Genomic DNA, 21,470 nt, shown 5'->3' on the forward strand with positions numbered 1-21,470 from the left:
AGTCTGTAAAAAGTGCTTCAACGCGACGCAGGTGAATGGATAAACATCAAACCAGCCAGGTTATTTCTCTCCAACAGGGATCCCTACTTCTTCAAAGATTTCAGTTCAAAGACTGGTTAGCGAATGTGAAGGATACAACATACATGCCCTCTTAAGTCAAACGAGTGTGATTTATTGTGTGATAATTATCGGAGTTTTGCCGACCCCCAAAATAAGGAGGATTCCCCATCCAAGTGCACACGCCCCCCCACCCCCCCTCAAATACAGGCAATTTCGCTGCTATATTCACACATGTGAGCCCTCAGGTGTGAAGGGAAATTCCGGGAAATGGCCGATATTGATTTACAGGCAATGTTCCTGTAAGCATGTGTGAAAACGGCTTAAGATACATTACGGCCTCTTATCCAGAGAGCACCATCATCCGAATACAAAGACTTACCTACACTTTCCTGAACCCGAAAAAAGATATCATGGATCATTACATTAAATAACACTGGACTGCATACACTTCCTTGTGGTGTTCCATTCTCCACCATATACATACTGGAATACTCTGCCCCCACTCTTACTTGTATTCTCCTGTCCAATAAGAAGCTTAGAACCCAATTATATGCGCGACCGCCAATTCCCAATGATTTTAACTTAATTAAAATGTATAGCAACAGGGTAACGATCGTGATTACCCTGTTGCTATACATTTTAATGATTTTAAACATGATATTTCGTCCTTACGGTTTTTTGGATTGGAGCAGGTTAAGTTACCACCTAGGGGTGGTGACCATGACCTTATCCTGAAGAGACGTGAAGCGTTCTGGATCTATTCTTTACAAACTCTGTCTCCCAAGGGTCTGAATGATGAACTGCCACTTAATGTGATGTTGTGAACTTTGTTTTGTCTATACAGTGTATTCTAATTATTATTACTATGTATGTAATGCTACAGATGAATGTACTAATGTAGCTTCTCTTTCTATTGCCCAGGTACTGAACTCCATATGGATGCCTTGTTGTCCTCATCACATCAACTGTGATGCTATAGTTGTCTACATTTGAATAGTCTATTTTCCTGTCATACCATCCAATTAATAGAACCTTTTGTATTTACCAATTATTTTCTAGTTCTTAATTGATGGGATAGCCTATTTTTTAACTTTTATGGCATTTCTTCTTTTGTGTGCCTATTTGATGTATTTGTATGTTCCTCCCCTGTGTCTTTGTTTGGTTCTGCATATAGACTGAGCCCTCTGATTAGCTGACTACACACAGTCTGGGGGAGTGTTTTGGTACTGCATATGGACTGAGCCCTCTGATTAGCTGACTACACACAGTCTGGGGGAGTGTTTTGCCTGACAGCTCAATGTCTCTGATTGGCCTCATCTGACAAGGTGTAGGCTATAAGACCGGTGGTGTTCCCTTGCTCTGTATTTTAACCTGATGAAGGTCGATAGACCGAAACGTTGTTAATTAAAGTTTGTTGCAAGTAATTGACAGTGTGCGGGAATCCTCTTTATTTCACTAATGACAATGAACAAAATATGGAAAAACAATGGTAAACTGATTACTTTTTTTGCTACAAGTAAAAACATCCAACAGCAGAATAAATGCTTCAGTGTTATGGCTTATTGAAGGAAACACGAAATAAATAGTATTATTAACATGCCTCTAAATAAATGTATCCTGCCAATAAGTGTATCCTCAGTAAAAGCCTAACTTCTTACACAATCAATTGAAACCTTTGGGAAGTGGATGCACTAACTAACCATGGCAGTGTGGAGTTATTTTTGCAGATACAGCAATGCAGCTGACTTTAGCTGTGATTCAGCAGGTCTCCACCAGAGGGCAGGAGCTCCTCTTTCATAAAGTCCTGCAGATCCACATCGTTGTCCTCCAGGTTGAGGCCCAGGAACTTCTCCGCCACAGCCTTACACCTGTTAGGCATACACACATGCACACCTGTCTGTTTCACACTTCTCTTGTGTGGCTTTACATTGTCACCAGCTGCGCCCACATCAAGTGGCTGGTATCATTTTCACCTTGTGAGTCTGTGTGTGTGTCATCATCAAGGCTGCCAAGTTTCAGCCAAAGTTAGGAGTGAGACCTTGACGAAGGGATGCGATTTACCAGTGCGCGAAGCGCGCCGGCAAAAACAAATTGCCCTTTTTTAGGGTAGATTTAGAGGGATATCTCAATTTAAATTAACATTAGGATTACTGTTGTGATGTAATTATTCAGTCTTCACCCCCATGCCAGCTGCTCTCCCTGCACTGTCAGCCTCCTCGTGCTCTCTCTCTGTCTTTACTCTGAATAGTGAATATGCAAGAAATATTATCAATTGCTAAAAAGAATAGAATACACAGAGTCCAAGTCTACATTAGGACTAGACTGTCAGATGTCATTATTCAGTCTTATTCTGTCATTATTCAGGCAGCTCCTCTCCACCCAATTATTTTTGCAACTTAAAAACGCTATTTTATACAGTGTTCATAATTGACCAGCACAAGTAGAAATAAAAACAATTGTAACAAGAAAAGTCAGATCCACAGCCTCCACTGTTTCCTCTGACCTGGCAAGTTTGGCAGGGGGTGGTTGACGCTTCACTGCCCAGAATGACAGCAGATCTCTCTGCTTCTTCTTCCCTGACATCTTTCAATTTGTTTCAAACAGACAAAAATCGAAGTGTGCAGTTAAGGAATTAATGACCCACAGTCTCAAAGGATTACTCCTGCTCTGACTGAGTGACTATAACGCATTGTATTCTATAAAAATAATGTATTTTGGATGATCAAGGGGAGGTGGTTACCTACCGTTTGACCTCCCGCTTCTGTTGCAAGAGTGTCACGGCATTATTCAGCTGACACAGAAAACTGAGTTCTCTTTTCAAACTGTTCGCGAAACTGTTTTGTTGTTGTTGTTCCTGGGATAGTGACGCCATGACCCGCCCTACTCTGCCTCTGATTGGTTGGTACTCATGGTTGCCTTTCGTTGGGTTGGTTAGATTTAGGCAGTGGACTGATGATTGGTTAAGGTTAGGGTAAGAATATCTGGATCAGCCGATCAGAGGCAGAATAGGGCGGGCTCACCCTGTGACGGACTCTAACTACGGCATGCAGCAAGTTATGGAAATATTATAATAGAAGTGAGAGGGAAAAACCTTTATGAGCGTGTGAAATAGCAAGTGTGGCGTGTGCGCGTGTGAAGAGGTTAAATTGCGTGACTCTCAGTCTCAACGGGCGAGACTTGGCAGCTCTGATGGCAAAATGTGGTCCTGGAGACGCCTATCTAGGTGGGAACTAGAACTACCACAGAATCCATTTTGACTACTTTGCCAGTCACAAAACTGTGAGGTGTGTCGTTGAGATCATAACGGAGAGTTTGAAGATGGGTGTGGTCCGAGCAAGGGGGCATGAAGTAGCCCCTCCCCCCACTTTACGCCCCCTGGCCCTCATTCGTGTTAACTCACAGGTGTTGTGTGGCTGGTGTCTGGTGTGATCCCATCGCAAAATGGTTTCTAGTTGTGTTTGGAGTTGAACTAACCAGTTGGCCTGCTCATCCGATGATGTGTTGTCAAGGCGTTTGATGGTCCCTCCTGTTCTGTACAGTTCAGACACCTTGCCAAACACACACCCACAAACACATTCAGACTCAGTACGTGAATAAACTGTGTATGTGTGTGTGTGTGTGTGTGTGTGTGTTTTTTGTGCGTGCACACCTCCACTCCTCTCTGTACAAGGCTAGTTGGCAGACCTGCCAGTGTTGCAATGTTGGCAGCGTAGCTGGATTGGCAGATCCCTTCCTTCACTTGGTACAAAAACACCAACTCATCTCCATCCACTGCTGTCTCTAGAGTCTAACACACACACACACACACACATATACACACACACACACACACACACACACACACACGTTGAGATGCTGTCAACAATGTTCTAGAGCACATTATTTTTGCAACAGATACTGCAGGTGAAAGTGTTTCCCATTCTACCAGCCCAATGTATCTCAGTACCAGCAGAGACAGGAGGGCTGAGGAGGGTAGCAGGCCCAGCTGCAGCAGACTGTGGAAGTTAGTAGCCAGTAGGACATGAGGAACCGCCCCAGGAACTTTTCTCAGCCAATGAGAGATCGACGCAGCCAACAAGGACAGTCCATCCACCTAGAGAGGAACATTGTAACATTGGCTATGTTTATAAACAAGGAGTAAACTGGCAATAGGCCAGGGGTGGCCAACATTTTGACTACTTCTACATTTTTCAACAGCACAAGATCTACACGTGGTGCAAAAATGACATGGAGCCGTTCACTGAAAGGTTGGCCGGAGTGCTGTTGGCTGTGCGTTCACACGCGTATCCTGCATCCGTTTGGGGTGTCGCTCATGCACATCCTTTCCAAATCACTGTTATGCACCAGACGCAGGAAAAGTTTGTCAGGGCCTGCAGCCATTATGCAAACGCCTAGCTAAAAGCAAGTAGCTCCGCCAAGGACGTCAGGTGGGTTCTGTGAGCGTTTTGACTGGCAGTAGCCTGTGTAACAACAAAATAAAACATGCACGGACTGACTGGTTGAATGTGAGACACTGACACTACTAAGTTACACTCAATATCTCAAAATGATTTGGGGATCTACCGCTAAGCACCCTGAGAACCAGATCCCCATCTACTGATTGGGCACCACCGCTATAGGCCATACTCTGGTTAAGGTCTTAGTCGGGTTAAGCTCTTTATATAAACCCTTGATACCGTGCGATTGAGTATCCCTGTTGCCATGGATAAACCAATTAACAGAATATTCCCGTCCACTTGTGGCATCCAATCTACGAATAAAATGGTCCGCCAACCACATAAAGGCCCAATTATACTCTACGTTAAAGACGGAGACGGACAGAGCCTTCTGTCCGTACTCTGTGTTCATTTTGTGCGTTTTCTGTCCGTCATCTGAAAGCTTACGGATACTCATTGAAATGGAACAAAACCACATACACACTCATACATTTGACTCTCTACTGCCCACTGGTGGATGTATTACTTAACATGATACCAACGTGAAAGACGCCTGGAAGAATGTGGGCAGTGACGATAATAACGTTTGAAACGGACGCATCTACAGTATTTACGTATGAAAATGGAGTATAAATGAGCTTATGAGTTTATAAGAACGGCTCCAATCAATGCTGTTATCTTATCGTCATTATCACTATCACTGTCACTGCTGTTATTATGTCCTATATGTGTGTCTGTGTTTTATATCTGCATATATTATATGTGTGTGTGTGTGTGTGTGTGTGTGTGTGTGTGTGTGTGTGTGTGTGTGTGTGTGTGTGTGTGAGAGAGACAGTTGATATGTTAACAGATGTATTTATCTGTATGTTTTTAGCCTAAGTAGGTTATGCTATTAAACTACTGATTTCCTTGAGGAGGGGGGGGTCACTTGTAAGCCCCTTGGGTTTTTCTAACCTCTCCTACACATCTTTACTCTTTTAAATCCCTATCTTGAATGTGTATTGTTTCATTTGTAAGTGGAAATAAACTAAACTAAACTAAAACAAACTAACCCCTCTTTGACTGAACAGCAGTAGGTTTTATTCTGGGAAAGAAGTGATGAACCCAGTCATAATCTGTGCTCATGGCAGATAACCTGATATTACAGTTATACTTCATCTGGTACTTATTTGCTATTTACTCATACAATCATCGTCCCATAGTAACCTGTTTAGTATCAAAGTAAGCCGGGCATCGGAATCGGGTTTCTCATAATTGGAGCACAAGCATGGCCAATGTTTTACTTAAGCATTGAAGACAAAATGAACACGTTTTTATCTTTGAAAGATTCTGTAAATAGATAAGATAGATACATACATACATACATACATATGTATTAGGTATACATACATACATCAAAGTGAATTAGATATACATTTCTATGCCTTCTCATTTGTATATGTGTGCATGACATGTCGTTCACAATCTGTGTATTAGAACAAGTTGTTCTTACAGTGTTTGTTCCTTTTCCAAACTCATCGATGAGAACCAGCGAGTTGCCAGTACTGCTGTTGAGAGCATTGGCCATCTGGGAAATGGAGACACAACAACAGTCAACTTTGTTGTTTGTTTTGTTTTGTGTGTGTGTGTGTGTGTGTGTGTGTGTGTGTGTGTGTGTGTGTGTGTGTGTGTCTGGACAGGTGGAGAGTGGGAGTGGAGCTCGAGGACAGCAGTGTTGGGGGTTTATATCTTATAGTTCCACACCTACACACTGTGACACACACACACAAACACACACACACACACAGAAGTTTTAGCATACGTGTGTGTGTGTGTGTGTGTGTGTGTGTGTGCGTGTGAGTGTGCATGTGCGTGTCTCAATGTGTGTCGGGTACCTGGTTGAGGTCGATCATGAAGGTGCTGAGGCCAACAGACACAGACTCTTTGCTGTGCATGCGTGTGAAGATTCCATCCACCAGACCAATCTCTGCCTCCTTCGCCGGCACGTCTGATCCAATCAGAGCCATGAACACGATCAGACCCACCTAGACGAGCCAATCAGACAGCAGATTAAGTTACAAGAGACCTAACGTTCTAGCTCTCGACCTGGGGGTTATAGGACTCCTCCCACTGGGGTGTTTATGAAATGTTCATTAAGAAATTGTTATCATTCCTTCGGTCACAGTGAGCAGAATAAACTGTGAATGTCGCCGAACACATATATTATATATAATATACGTATAATTATATATAAGAGTTGATGAATTTGGTGTAGATAGATACAGTATGAATTTGCAGTGTGTAGTCTAGGCTGCTTCTGATAGCTAATCAAGTAAAGTAGCCTGAAAAGGACAATATAAATCATCATTTGGTGTCAGTCAGAGTTCAACCATTTTGTGCATTAAAGCTACAATATGCAACTTTTTCCCTCGAGGCAGGAAGTGTACCGTTAGTCCCGCCCTCCTCCCCCTCAGTTTGTCGCCCAACACTTGTCACTCATCTTGATGAACTGTCTACCTTGACACTGCATCTAGCCTGAGGCTGAGGAAGCACCGCAGGTGTGAAAGAGGTACTGCAGAGGTGAACACCATAAAAAAGGCAATGCTGATATTGGCCCATGTTGTTGCTACGTTTAGCTTCAGTGTTCTTTTGTTTACTGCTTTCTGAGATTGTTGTTACAATTTAGCCAAGTCCCCCCCCCCCCAGACACTATTTTGCCCAAGACGATTGTGATTGGTTTAAAGAAACAAGATGGAGCGTTTTCCCCCTATACCAGAAACATGGTGGGTTGAGCCAGACCTTTCTCCAGCGTTGGCTCAGTGCCAGACCTTTCTCCAGCGCGTTGGCACAGTGCCAGACCTTTCTCCAGCGCGCTGCTGGCACAGTGCTAAACGTAGTGTGGAAATCGGTCTGACTAAGAGAGACTAGCCTCACCCTGATAGCCAAAGCCAATCTCACCACTGACCGTGCCCACAACAAAAGGTATAAACAGTCCCTAACATAATTGAAAAGCAAATTTCAGGTGAACTGGGAATGGATTATAGAGAGACACATACTGATATAATATATTCTATTTCTTGTTAAAGCTTTATGCAACTGTCAGAGATTTGTGTGACAGTCCCACCTGTTTAAGGTAGATGCTCTTGCCGGATGAGTTGGGACCGGTGATGATCTTGACTCTGCCCTGGGACTCGGAGCTCTGGAAGGAGTTGGCCACTAACACAGGAGAGCACAGCTCTAACAGCGGGTGTCTGGGAGACAGAAATACAAACAAGCATGAATCTTGCACTCCATCAAATGCCACTTCAGTTCTGTGTGTGTGTGTGTGTGTGTGTGTGTGTGTGTGTACTGTAGGTTGCTGTACCTGGCCTGTGTGAGTGTTATCCCCTTGTGGTTGGTTAGCTTGGGGGAGGTGTAGCTATACTCCTGGGAGGCACTGGTCATAGCCATCAGGCAGTCCAGTTCAGCGCTTAGCTCCAGAACCTGCAAAACACACATAATAAAATACAGTCTAGAGTAGACAGACAGTATAATATAGGGTTACGTTAAAAAAATGCAATATATCATTTTGGAGAAGAACTGCTACCTATTTTATTACAAAACCTACAAAAAAGAACACATCCCATAAATTATTACTATTTGGTAAGACTGTGTCTTAATAAAGGAGTGTTTCCTTTACATTCATTTACAGTGGCTGCAGTCCAACTAATAGCTGCAAAATGGGGACCACAGCTAGAATAATCGCAATACAATAATTCATCATCTGAGCATATTGCTTAGTCTAGCCATAACAATTACAATTGCAATTAAAGTAGAATAACCCATTTATCCTTCTTTAACCTTGATTTATACAGAGGGAGTCTCACTGAGAGCAATGCTCTTTTCCAGGAGGGCCCTGTTTGCATTCACACACACACACACACACACACACACACACACACACACACACACACACACACACACACACACAATCATGATATGAAAAATAAGCACCATTCTTAAATTGCACCGTCTACAGGAAACACTGAGATAGCTCATCACATCAATGAGTTTAAATATTGAGTTGGATATCTCATTTTAGAATCAATAACTTCATTTATGCAAACACCTGTGCAGTAATGAACACCAACCTTGTAGAGTGAGGCGCTTTTCTCAAGGATCATGGTCTGCAGCTGGATCATAACATCCCTCTCCATGTCTGAGAGCGAGGAATGAAAACTCCATCAGGACACCATCTTTAAAAGCTTACAGAAATAAATGTCAAACATATCTAAATGCTTTTGTAAGACAGTGAGAAACCAAAAGACCTCTGATGTCACAGTACAGGTCTCCTAGCATGTCATCTAGCTCCTTGGTTCTCTGGCTGCGATAGTGCAGACGCTCCTCTGAGTGAAACTAGCCCACACACACGCACACAAAGAAACCCCAGAGGATAAGAGCAATTGAGCAATTTTCCGAGAATACACCCACACTCAATGAACATGTTGGTGCCATCATACAAACACACCATGAAATCAAGCCCGTCAAACTCAAAATCCTCTCTCTCCACCATGCTGGGCAGGCGAGGGACAGACAGCAGGTATCCTATCTGTACGACAGAGGGAAGCAGGGAGTCAGTGACTAGTCATGTGAGCAGTGAATGATAACTAAACACTGATTCAACTGACATTCAACCAGCAATCATTTGATTTTCTACTGTAGTTTTGGACCTTGAAGGGTTTCCTGGAATAACATTTGAACCATATTTGATATTATGAATCCCACTGGTGCAGGCACAAGTCATGCGAGTATATATAACAGTGTAGCTTTTGGTATATTATAAATCAACACCAGAGAGATGTAGATGACAGCAGGATTATAAATCAACACCAGAGGGATGTAGATGACAGCAGAATTATAAATCAACATCAGACCAGAGAGATGTAGGTGAGACACAACAGGATTATAAATCAACACCAGAGGGATGTAGATGACACAACAGGATTATAAATCAACATCAGACCAGAGGGATGTGTAGATGACACAACAGGATTATAAATCAACATCAGACCAGAGGGATGTAGATGACACAACAGGATTATAAATCAACATCAGACCAGAGAGATGTGTAGATGACACAACAGGATTATAAATCAACATCAGACCAGAGGGTTGTAGATGACACAACAGGATTATAAATCAACATCAGACCAGAGGGATGTGTAGATGACACAGCAGGATTATAAATCAACATCAGACCAGAGGGATGTAGATGACACAACAGGATTATAAATCAACATCAGACCAGAGGGATGTAGATGACACAGCAGGATTATAAATCAACATCAGACCAGAGGGATGTAGATGACACAGCAGGATTATAAATCAACATCAGACCAGAGGGATGTGTAGATGACACAACAGGATTATAAATCAACATCAGACCAGAGGGATGTAGATGACACAGCAGGATTATAAATCAACATCAGACCAGAGGGATGTGTAGATGACACAGCAGGATTATAAATCAACATCAGACCAGAGGGATGTAGATGACACAGCAGGATTATAAATCAACATCAGACCAGAGGGATGTAGATGACACAACAGGATTATAAATCAACATCAGACCAGAGGGATGTAGATGACACAGCAGGATTATAAATCAACATCAGACCAGAGGGATGTGTAGATGACACAGCAGGATTATAAATCAACATCAGACCAGAGGGATGTAGATGACACAGCAGGATTATAAATCAACATCAGACAAGAGGGATGTAGATGACACAGCAGGATTATAAATCAACACCAGACCAGAGAGATGTAGGTGACACAGCAGGATTATAAATCAACATCAGACCAGAGGGATGTAGATGACACAACAGGATTATAAATCAACATCAGACCAGAGGGATGTAGATGACACAGCAGGATTATAAATCAACATCAGACCAGAGGGATGTAGCTGACACAACAGGATTATAAATCAACATCAGACCAGAGGGATGTGTAGATGAAACAACAGGATTATAAATCAACATCAGACCAGAGGGATGTAGATGAAACAACAGGATTATAAATCAACATCAGACCAGAGGGATGTAGATGACACAGCAGGATTATAAATCAACATCAGACCAGAGAGATGTAGATGACACAGCAGGATTATAAATCAACACCAGACCAGTGGGATGTAGATGACACAACAGGATTATAAATCAACATCAGACCAGAGGGATGTAGATGACACAACAGAATTATAAATCAACATCAGACCAGAGGGATGTAGATGACACAGCAGGATTATAAATCAACATCAGACCAGAGGGATGTAGATGACACAACAGGATTATAAATCAACATCAGACCAGAGGGATGTAGATGACACAACAGGATTATAAATCAACATCAGACCAGTGGGATGTAGATGACACAACAGAATTATAAATCAACATCAGACCAGAGGGATGTAGATGACACAACAGGATTATAAATCAACATCAGACCAGAGGGATGTAGATGAGACAACAGGATTATAAATCAACACCAGACCAGAGGGATGTAGATGACACAGCAGGATTATAAATCAACATCAGACCAGAGGGATGTAGATGACACAGCAGGATTATAAATCAACATCAGACCAGAGGGATGTAGATGACACAGCAGGAGGGGATGCGAGCGTCCAGGTGCTCCAGCTCTCTCCTGGCTACCTCTGTCAGGAAGTTGGACAATCCCATCATGCTCCTCTTCTCTGATGGAGAGAGTTGTTGTTAAAGGTCAATTTCAGCGTGATTGGAGTTTTGCTAAATTTACTGCATCCCCTTACTGTTTTATATCACTTTAGAGATCATTTTACAGTGCTTTTATCATGTACTGTCTTTGCTGTTTTTCTCTTATCTTCGTTTTTTTTAAGTAAATAATTGAATGAGAGGTATGGGAACACCGATTTAAAAATATCTTTAATTGTGACAATTTATTACATTTAAGTGGTGGAAACATTTTCTTCTTCTTCTTCTTCCAACAACTCAAATCATGCTGGACTTTTACGCCTTCAATTAAATTAACATAAAAACACATACTGTAGCTCTATAACTTGACCAGAATTTTCAACACTTCTTTTATTCCTGCGATTTAAACACCTGCTGTTTTACGGAATTGCTCAATTGCACTCAGTGTGGGGAAACTCACTCTCATCAATAGCAGGATCCACATCTGGCTTGATGGTGAAACGGCTCTCTCGTTTGCTGCTCTCAAAATCCACCTGCACATCCCAAATCACACCTACAGTCACCAACACTGTCACATGCTTCAGTCAGCTTGCATGAGCACTGTGTACTTCTGAAGCCATTGAAAGCTAAGAGATTGTTCAGATTGTGCTGTTATTATTACTACATAGTATTAATAAACTATATAATAATAAACTATATAGTATTAATCTGAGTGTGTATGAATGTGCATGTGTGGATGATTAGTGTGTGAACATGCAAATGAAGTATGCAAATATGCGAGGGGGGGGTTTGGGGTGTCAGGAGAGACGAGAGAGAGAGAAAGAGAAAAAGAGACAGCGCTTGTGGGCATTATTAATATTGTGCTGTGTACTGTGTGTGGTTGTGGGACGGGTCACGGGGGTGAAAACTGCATGAAACGCAACACTCACCACTCGGCTGATGAGGGAAGCGATATTGTGGAGGTCGTCAGAGAAACCCTGGCTGATGTCACGAAAGAGCTGAATGGACTGAGGCAGGAGATGCACAGTGTCCCTGATACACACCGCACTGTACACCGTCTGACACACACACACACACACACAGACACACACACACACACACACACACACACACACACGCACACACACACAGCTTTGTATACACTTAACAGAACCCATTGTATCAATATGGTGTGGATTATAATAGTTCCAACCTTGTAGAGACTCTCCCAGTCGGTCACTTTGGTGTGAGAGAGTGACATTCTGCGCAGAAGAGTCTAACACACACACACACACACACACACACACACACACACACACACACACACACACACACACACACACACACCAAATGGTGATATTATGCAAATAATATGAGAATCTATATTCAGGTGGTGATTTGGTGATTCAGCTGGTAATAGATAGAAGGACATGGAGGTGGAGGAGTAGAGGTCAAGGGTCAGAGCCTTTACTGGGATGTTTCTGATGTTGCGTAGCGAGGACTGCAGGGTGCTGAGGGAGTCAGAGTTCCGCGGCGACGTGAAGAAACGTATCACCTCCTGCCTCCTGTGTAACACCGCCAGGTCGTGTGTCGGCCGCAGAAACCACTGGCTGAGACAGAACATGTCATTAAGTTAAGTTAAGTTAAGTGTGTTGGCCGCAGAAACCACTGGCTGAGACAGAACATGTCATTAAGTTAAGTTAAGTTAAGTGTGTTGGCCGCAGAAACCACTGGCTGAGACAGAACATGTCATTAAGTTAAGTTAAGTTAAGTGTGTTGGCCGCAGAAACCACTGGCTGAGACAGAACATGTCATTAAGTTAAGTTAAGTTAAGTGTGTTGGCCGCAGAAACCACTGGCTGAGACAGAACATGTCATTAAGTTAAGTTAAGTTAAGTGTGTTGGCCGCAGAAACCACTGGCTGAGACAGAACATGTCATTAAGTTAAGTTAAGTTAAGTGTGTTGGCCGCAGAAACCACTGGCTGAGACAGAACATGTCATTAAGTTAAGTTAAGTTAAGTGTGTTAGCCACAGAAACCACTGGCTGAGACAGAACATGTCATTAGGTTAAGTTAAGTTAAGTGTGTTGGCCGCAGAAACCACTGGCTGAGACAGAACATGTCATTAAGTTAAGTTAAGTTAAGTGTGTTGGCCGCAGAAACCACTGGCTGAGACAGAACATGTCATTAAGTTAAGTTAAGTTAAGTGTGTTGGCCGCAGAAACCACTGGCTGAGACAGAACATGTCATTAAGTTAAGGTAAGTTAAGTGTGTTGGCCGCAGAAACCACTGGCTGAGACAGAACATGTCATTAAGTTAAGTTAAGTTAACACGTTCACTGCCAATGGCGAGTTGACTCGTCAAAAAAATTCCAACGGTTCACTGCCAATGACGAGTTGAGACGTCAAAAAAAAAAAAAAAAATTTTTTGACGGTGCTACGTGGATCAATGCCCCCCACGTCTCCTATAAAATTATTGGAGCTACCGAACGTGTACAACCCATTCCACCGACCCACTAAGTGGCGACAGTGCTCTCCTGACTAGAGGAAGGCAAGCAAAAAGCAGTGTGATCAAGCCATTCTCATGAAAATGGATTGGCGAAAACGCTTTAGTTTTCGCGCTGATTGCTGGCGGTGCGGGATTGCAAATTTGCATAATAGATTACGGGTGGAACACACTTTGAAACACGCAGCATAAATATGACCAGAATCGCAAAAGCTTCATCAAAGCTCTCAACCAAAACTCCAAGTAACGAGCAAGCCCATCCAGACTTCCTCAAAGAGCGGCCGCGCAGACAGGCACAGCAGCAGCAAAGCAATGAGCCTGGTGACGCGAGGTTACAGCAGCAGCAACGAGCTTGTGACACGGCCGCTGCAGCCAAGAAGACACACACGGAGGGAGGAGTTGGAAGCAGAGGGGGGTTTCCTGCTGTTATGGAGGAAATTACTGTTCAAAACTATTGTTTAGATGTCTGACGTCTTACTGACGCCAAAAATGAATGGTTAAAGTGACTGTTCTATCGAATTTCACAAAAAGCAGTTTATCTCAGAATAATTTTTCTGACGCTGAAACCATGCTGTATTCAACTGCTAATGCTTACATAACTACTAACTCTACAAACTAACTCTTTTAGACAGAGAAAGCACACATTCTATTAGTTCTTTTGAGATATTGTGTGTTCACAAAATCTTAGCAGAAAAGAATCCTCGGGTCTTGAAAGATGAGCCAGAATCCTCAAAAAAAACCTCTGGCAGAACCTACCTACAGTAAAAAAAAAACGGCTGGCAGTGAATGTGTTAAGTGTGTTGGCCGCAGAAACCACTGGCTGAGACAGAACATGTCATTAAGTTAAGTTAAGTTAAGTGTGTTGGCCGCAGAAACCACTGGCTGAGACAGAACATGTCATTAAGTGAAGTTAAGTTAAGTGTGTTGGCCGCAGAAACCACTGGCTGAGACAGAACATGTCATTAAGTGAAGTTAAGTTAAGTGTGTTGGCCACAGAAACCACTGGCTGAGACAGAACATGTCATCACTTACACTTAGTGGGTGTTCAACGCTTTGGAAGTCATGTCGAGAGCGCTTCCAATGAGCACAGACCAGCGCACGGAGTGTTTTTGTGTGTGTTTCGTTTGATTTTTCCCTGTCGTCGCGCGCGCAGTACAGTTCAGGACGCAGCGATCACATGGACAGTAGCCAGCTAGTTTCGTCTGTTTATTGTTGTTGATTGTCTTCGCACTGTAAACATGAAAGCCAGATTATTGGCAATTCTGGCAGCAGCGTTTGAAGATCCCTCTGCCATGAGAAGGGGTAGGAGGAGTGACTGATGAGCAGCGCGCTTTTCCCTCGAAATGTTCAACTTTTTTCAGCGTGAGATGCCCAGAGCGCTCCGCCGAAAACAATAGCCGCCAAGAGCGCTTAAACACCAGGTGCGGTCCTCGAAAGAGGAGCGCTCCTAGAGCGGCCTTACCATAGAGAATGAATTGCAGAAAGGCGCCGGCTTCTCAAATACACACGTCCTGTCTGAACAGCCCCTTAGGGGACATTCAAACCAAAAGCATTTTTAGAGCTGCCAGCGCCTTTCTGCAATTCATTCTCTATGTAAGGACGCGCTAGACGTGCTCCTCTTTTAATGAACGCACCTGGTGTTTCAGCGCTGGTGGCGTCTGTTGTTTTTGGGGGAGCGCTGTGGACGTTTTAAAGCTGAAAAAAGTTGAACATTAGAGGAAAAGCGCCCTGATCGTCTTTTTCACTCCTCCTACCTTTTCTCCTCCCGAGGGATTTTCAACCTCGGCTGCTGCCAGAATTGGCAATAATCTGGCTTTCATGTTGACAGTGAACAACATCAAACAGACAAAACTAGCTGGTCACCGTCCGTGTGGTCGTTGTGTTCTGATCTGTACTGCACGCGACTACAGGGGGAAACAAACGGAGCGCAAAAAAACCGCTCCGTGCGCTGTGTTTTGTGCACAATGGAAGCGCTCTCAACATGATTTTCATAACGTTGACTGACTGAAAGAAACGCTTTGGGTGTGAATGTCCCCTTACTCAGTATATTAGACCACAAACGGAATTTCTTCTACAATAGCAATATATTCAAAACTGGTCCACATAAAAAGATTCAAGTCTAAACTATATGGCAGAAAGGAATCTACGGTAATAGTATACAATATTTCTAATCTAAATATAATAAAAATGATTAAATATCACAAAATGTATATATATATAAAAAAAAAGAAGAAGTAGTGGAACAGGAACACACTGACACTATCTTGTTGCCATGGAGACAGGTGCAAAACATAACAGCACTGCTGCTGTTAGTCCAAACAGTACCCTATACTACGAAGCTATCTTAACAGACCCGCGATCTGTCACTTTGATCTGGTTTGACTGAACAGGATCAAAGCTATCTAGTTTAACGATACTACGACGCTGGTTTTCTACTCGATAACTGAAGCTGGGTCTATCTGGGATCTGCCTGTGCACGCGCACGTTTTTCGCTCGTCCACAGGCGCGCGTCCACGCGAAAGAGGTGCGCTAGCCAATCACATTATGAACAGCTGAGTTGATCCACGCCCACACCCATTTCCACACCCATTTCCTCGTTCAATGACAGCGCAGTGGGATCAGAGTTTTTTAGCGGATATTTAATGTATCCTATGCCAGAATGAAAATCCGCGTTGGATATAGTCTGCTGAAGGACTGCTAAAGCTGCCGCTTGTATTCACATCAGTCATTTGATTTACTTTGATCAGCGATTTCTGTCTCCTACAGCAGCTTTGTGCGAGTGTAAATGTAAATGTGTAATCTCAGTCTATAAATTTCCACAATCTGTAAGCCTATTTAGACCATAGATTTAGAAACGCATGCTCAATGAATAATGATCTCTATCACTCATTATGTGTGTGGTTGCACTGATCGAAAAATTCATATATAAAATAATGATTGCCTAATATAAAAGAGAAAACTGCTGAACTGAATTGAGACGATGCGGGCATAGTTTTCATTGATAAAAACTAGCATATTTTTGCTCATATATTGGCATACAGCCTACAGGACACAGTTCCAGCTGAAACATGCAAGAGTAGCCTGCATATTTAGTATTGGGGCTATCCCATATTTATCCCATATCTATATTATATGTACCGGTATAGGCTTTTCTGGCATGTAGGAGAATATCATCCTCACTCCATTTGAGGCTCCATTTATGATATGCGCTGCGGTGATTAATAGTGATCATATTTCTCCACGCATCGTTGAGCTGTTAAGACATAAAGTGGTAAGTAGGCTTAATTTAATTATGTAGCCTACAGAGCCACAAATGTTTTTCTTGTTCTATTCTCAGTTGACTGCAATCTATTTTTCATATGGCGATCTTATATGAATGGTGAGTGACTCCAGAGAGCCGATTATGTGGGTCTGTCATGGATTTTGATCTTATCCTCTGAAGCTAACCTGGTCGGGACCAGGTTAGCTTTGCAGCGTGAGTTGCCATGGTGATTGAACTAGGTTAGAAGTTAACTTGCTTTGTAGTACGGCTAAACCAGGTTTAAACCTGAAGTTACCTCGCTAAACCACTAATCTTGCTTTGTAGTACAGGCCCCAGAGAGCTTGTTTTGATTCACTCTTAAGGCAGTTTGGTCTCATTACATTTTGATGCATAGCTGCTTTATTTGCAAGACCTACTACTGTGTAGCCAATAATAAATCATCTATATTGATAAAGTAGTTCATTGTTTTGCATGATTTATATTTATTGTTATTATTATTGTTGTTGTTGTTATTATTGTTATCATCTACATCAGGCTACATGTATAGGCCTAAAAAGGCAACTGTATAAATTTGAGCAGCACAATTCTTTACAGAATACAACTTTTTATCTCAAATAATAGGCCGGTGCTCTCTTTTGAGGTAAATAAATACCTGACCATACATTTACGGCATTTACGATAATGTAATTATATAATTCTGAGATATCTCTTTTTCAGCGTGTACACTTTCAAACAAAAAGTAATTTACTTTAACTTATCCTAACATCTATGTAGGGCTTTCATTACTATTATACTAACAATATCTACACAATATAAAAATACAGAGTATGACATTCCTGTTTACTATGGAGTTATCCCTTCTTCTGTTTTGTCTGTGTGTGATTGGACCGTGGTTAGGGTTAGGGTTAGGGTTAGGGTTAGGGACTCAGTTAGGGACTGTGGTAGGAACTTATCAAGTGTTTCTCACCGTAACAGTTTGGAGCCAAACTTGCACCTGCAGCGGTTTAGTATTCCTGCACCACACAAGTAGGACAAGTAATTAGTGCAGCACCCACCACTAAACGAGCCAGGCAGGTGATGTCCTGACACACACATACCATAAAGGCTGAGTCCCTCCTTTTCACCAGAATGCAGCTTGTACACAGACGGGTGGACTTCTGACTTGAAGATCTGCAGAACACTGGAATAGACAAACACAAACAATTGTGATCATCTCTCTCTTCTGTGTGTGTGTGTGTGTGTGTGTGTGTGTGTGTGTGTGTGTGTGCGTTTGTTTTTGTCTACACCCTCACCTGTATGTGTCTCGATCAACGTACACCACACCTTTTCTATATTAAGATGACACAAAATCCACATTTCAGATGATAAATATTTTTCTTTCATGCAAACATTGTAGCATAGTTTCCAGTAAAAATGCACACAATCAAAATACAATACCATAAATGCATAATTCACTGCACCATAGACAAACATCAGTGGGAGTCATTCGCTCACTAAGTGCAGTAAAAAGTCAACAGTCAGTCCAAAAACAAAGACCTTATACAGGTACATGAGGCTACACACATTATGTACTGGTAGTCACAATCCTCTGTGTGTGTGTGTGTGTGTGTGTGTGCGCGCAAGTAGTGTTTATGTGGGTCTTACAGTGTGTAGGTGTGGAACTGTAAGATCGGAACTCCAACACTGCTGTCTTCCAGCTGTACTCCAACTCTCCTCTTGTCCAGACATTTTAGCAGAGCGCCCACTGCCCCCAGCTACCCAACACACACACACCCACGCACACATGCGCGCGCGCACACGCGCACGCACACACACACACACACACACACACACACACACACACACACACACACACACACAAGAAAGTGATGTATAGCTCATGACAGCCTGCAGAATGATGGACTGATGATGATACTGACTGATGAACTGATACACACTCACCATCAGGGGCAAGTCGAAGGAGATACAGGAGGAGAGGTAGGCGAGTTTCTCTCTGTCTGAGATGGAGGCAGGGAGGAAAGGCAGATGGGCAGAAAGTAGCCGCTGCTTACTGACCTCCACACCTGCAACATGACAGCTCTCCAGTCACTTCAGGGCATTAGAGCACTTATTCATTTTGAAAATCAAGATTTGTATATATATATATATATTTGTATATATATATATATATATATACATATATATATGTGTGTGTGTGTGTGTGTGTGTGTGTGTGTGTGTGTGTGTGTGTGTGTGTGTGTGTGTGTGTGTGTGAAATGCTTCCTCCCAGATAAAAGTGGATGAGGATATTTGGGGTATTGCAGGTGTATTTCTGTTTACCAAAGTCCATATATGGATAAATCACCACCTCGGGTTTGTAGTCCGGGTTTGAAGCTGGGAGATAATAGAAAGAAAGCAGAGACAGAAACAGAAAAGTAGTTGGAGGTGAAATGAAAGAAGAACGCATCCCCAATCTTGGTACTGGTGTTTTTGTAATACCACATAACATTGTGGCACCCTGGAAAGACAACATGTTGAAAAATATCACACAGTACGAATGATTACTCTTACTATGTAGACTGTCTCATCATCACTATGATGTGCTGCGTTTAATGTTTATAAAATAATGTATAGCTCTTCTCCCATGTCTTCATACATGCTGCTGTGACAAGCACCCCTACTCTTATTCCAGTCCCTCTTTCAACTTCCAGTCCCACCCCATGGCATGCCCCCTCCTCTCCTCACCCAGTCGCTGCATGAAGCGGGTCATACTGCGCTCCTGCTTAGCACTGGTAATGATGACATGGGGGTGAACCTCCTGGATGACTGAGAAAGAGAGAGAGGCAGGAGGACAATATATATATTTATACCATGGTCTGGGTGAATACTCGATTCTGATTGGCTGCAAGGTGTCCATTAAAAAGTGATATTGTACAGTGATAATGGACACCTAGCTAAATGGTCTGTTCACCGTTCATATCAATGCGCCATAGTTTCATCAGTGTTATCAGGAGAGCAGTTTGAGCTCTATACCCCCGTTAAGGGTTAATATGACAATTTTGGATGTTGAGAAAAAAATTGACTCGGTCAAAGTAAGTATTTAAATCACCCCTGTGTGCTCAGTTTATCAAAAATAACTCTTATTTACAATTTTGATTTTCGTTTCGGAGATTTTTAACCTCGCGTCACCAGGCTCTTCTCGGCGACAAAGAGGATATTTCCCTCGGCTCGTGCACGAGCGGGGGCGAGCCCTTTGAGAGAGAGAGAGAGAGAGAGAGAGAGAGAGAGAGAGAGAGAGAGAGAGAGAGAGAGAGAGAGAGAGAGAGAGAGAGAGAGAGAGAGAGAGAGAGAGAGAGAGAGAGAGAGAGAGAGAGAGAGAGATGCATGCAGTGCGAGCCCCCGCTGCACTTTTCACTTCCTGAAACTTCGCTCTTAAATGTTAATATACTTGGCCAATACGTATCTATCATACAAAATAAAGCAAGCAGCCAAACGGTAATGTCTTCATTTAATGTAGAACGCAAAACATCGTTAAACCTGCATTCCTGTGATGAAGTTAACGTTTGAGTCGGCTTTAAAACGGAGATTGGTGGAGGTGGGAGGGACTATTTTATTTCGTGGAAGACTGATTTACAGTATGAATAACAGACATTTAGCCATTTAGATTGCTTTATTTATTACACATGGAAATATAAATGACTGGTCTTATTGTTTTGTTGGCAAGTGACCATGGTATAAGCGGGTTAATGCCCTTCGAGGTGTACATTATCACTTTTTAAGGGACTTCGCGGAGGCAAACCATCCTCGGCTTCGCCTCGGACGGTTCACGCCTCCGCGTCGTCCCTTAAAAAGTGATAATGTACACCTCGTCGGGCATTAACCCTTACATATATATATATATACAACAAGAAGGCAAAGCTAAACATCAGTTCATAGATGAGGCTATTGTTTTGTGTTTATGCTGTAAGTAGGTGAAGAATGTTACTGTGTGTTCCTTAGTAAGAAACGTTAAATGCATTGTCTACCTCTAGTCAGCAGGAGGAGCTCATGGTTGTCAGGAGTGTCTGCCATGTAGTGCAAAGTGGAGTCTTTACTGTCATAAAAGCACAGGCCCACCTGTCCATGCTGAGCCCGAACACTCAGTATCACCTGGGAATAAACACAAGCATCTTTAGACAAATGTATGTACACATGTATAGACTGAGTGCTGCAACAGGTGTGACTTGACCACGGGTTTGACCGAGACTCTCACCTCAGGTGACGTGTCCTCCTCTTCCTCTTCTCCGTCATGTGTGCCAGTGGGAGTGGGACTGCTCAGATGTGCTGCCATCCTGTCACAATGTGCTGCTCTGCTGCCTCTGCATCAATGATTCATGTCTGATGACAAGGTTTTGCATTGACTTGGCTTACAAATGTCGGCTAGCTAACATTAAGCAACAGTGGTTGTTGTCAACATGTTGTCAATTAACTTTAGGCTTAATTAGCTAGTTCAGCTGATGCTAACCAAAATTGCTAGCTTCAGACAAACCAAGCTTTCTGCTGTCTTCATGTAGCCTAA

The 21,470-nt window shown here is 42.7% G+C and overlaps 1 protein-coding gene across 1 annotated transcript; it reads right to left on the reverse strand.

Moving 5' to 3' along the window:
• Positions 1 to 1,807: 1,807 nt before the first annotated feature.
• Positions 1,808 to 21,242, reverse strand: msh5 (mutS homolog 5; the record flags this gene model as incomplete). Its single annotated transcript, XM_083646431.1, has 25 exons — positions 1,808 to 1,928; positions 3,535 to 3,608; positions 3,710 to 3,847; positions 4,007 to 4,153; positions 5,989 to 6,063; positions 6,371 to 6,520; positions 7,600 to 7,726; positions 7,840 to 7,958; positions 8,606 to 8,673; positions 8,783 to 8,870; positions 8,983 to 9,063; positions 11,102 to 11,211; positions 11,649 to 11,721; positions 12,118 to 12,246; positions 12,381 to 12,443; positions 12,639 to 12,777; positions 17,901 to 17,946; positions 18,031 to 18,113; positions 18,226 to 18,261; positions 18,578 to 18,687; positions 18,875 to 18,996; positions 19,253 to 19,306; positions 19,658 to 19,738; positions 20,938 to 21,061; positions 21,165 to 21,242. The coding sequence occupies 25 exons, from the start codon at positions 21,240 to 21,242 to the stop codon at positions 1,808 to 1,810; spliced, it is 2,436 nt and encodes an 811-aa protein (XP_083502557.1).
• Positions 21,243 to 21,470: the final 228 nt, after the last annotated feature.

This window comes from Poromitra crassiceps (genome assembly GCF_964638095.1).
Source record: "Poromitra crassiceps genome assembly, chromosome: 1".
NCBI classification, from domain to species: Eukaryota; Metazoa; Chordata; class Actinopteri; order Beryciformes; family Melamphaidae; genus Poromitra; species Poromitra crassiceps.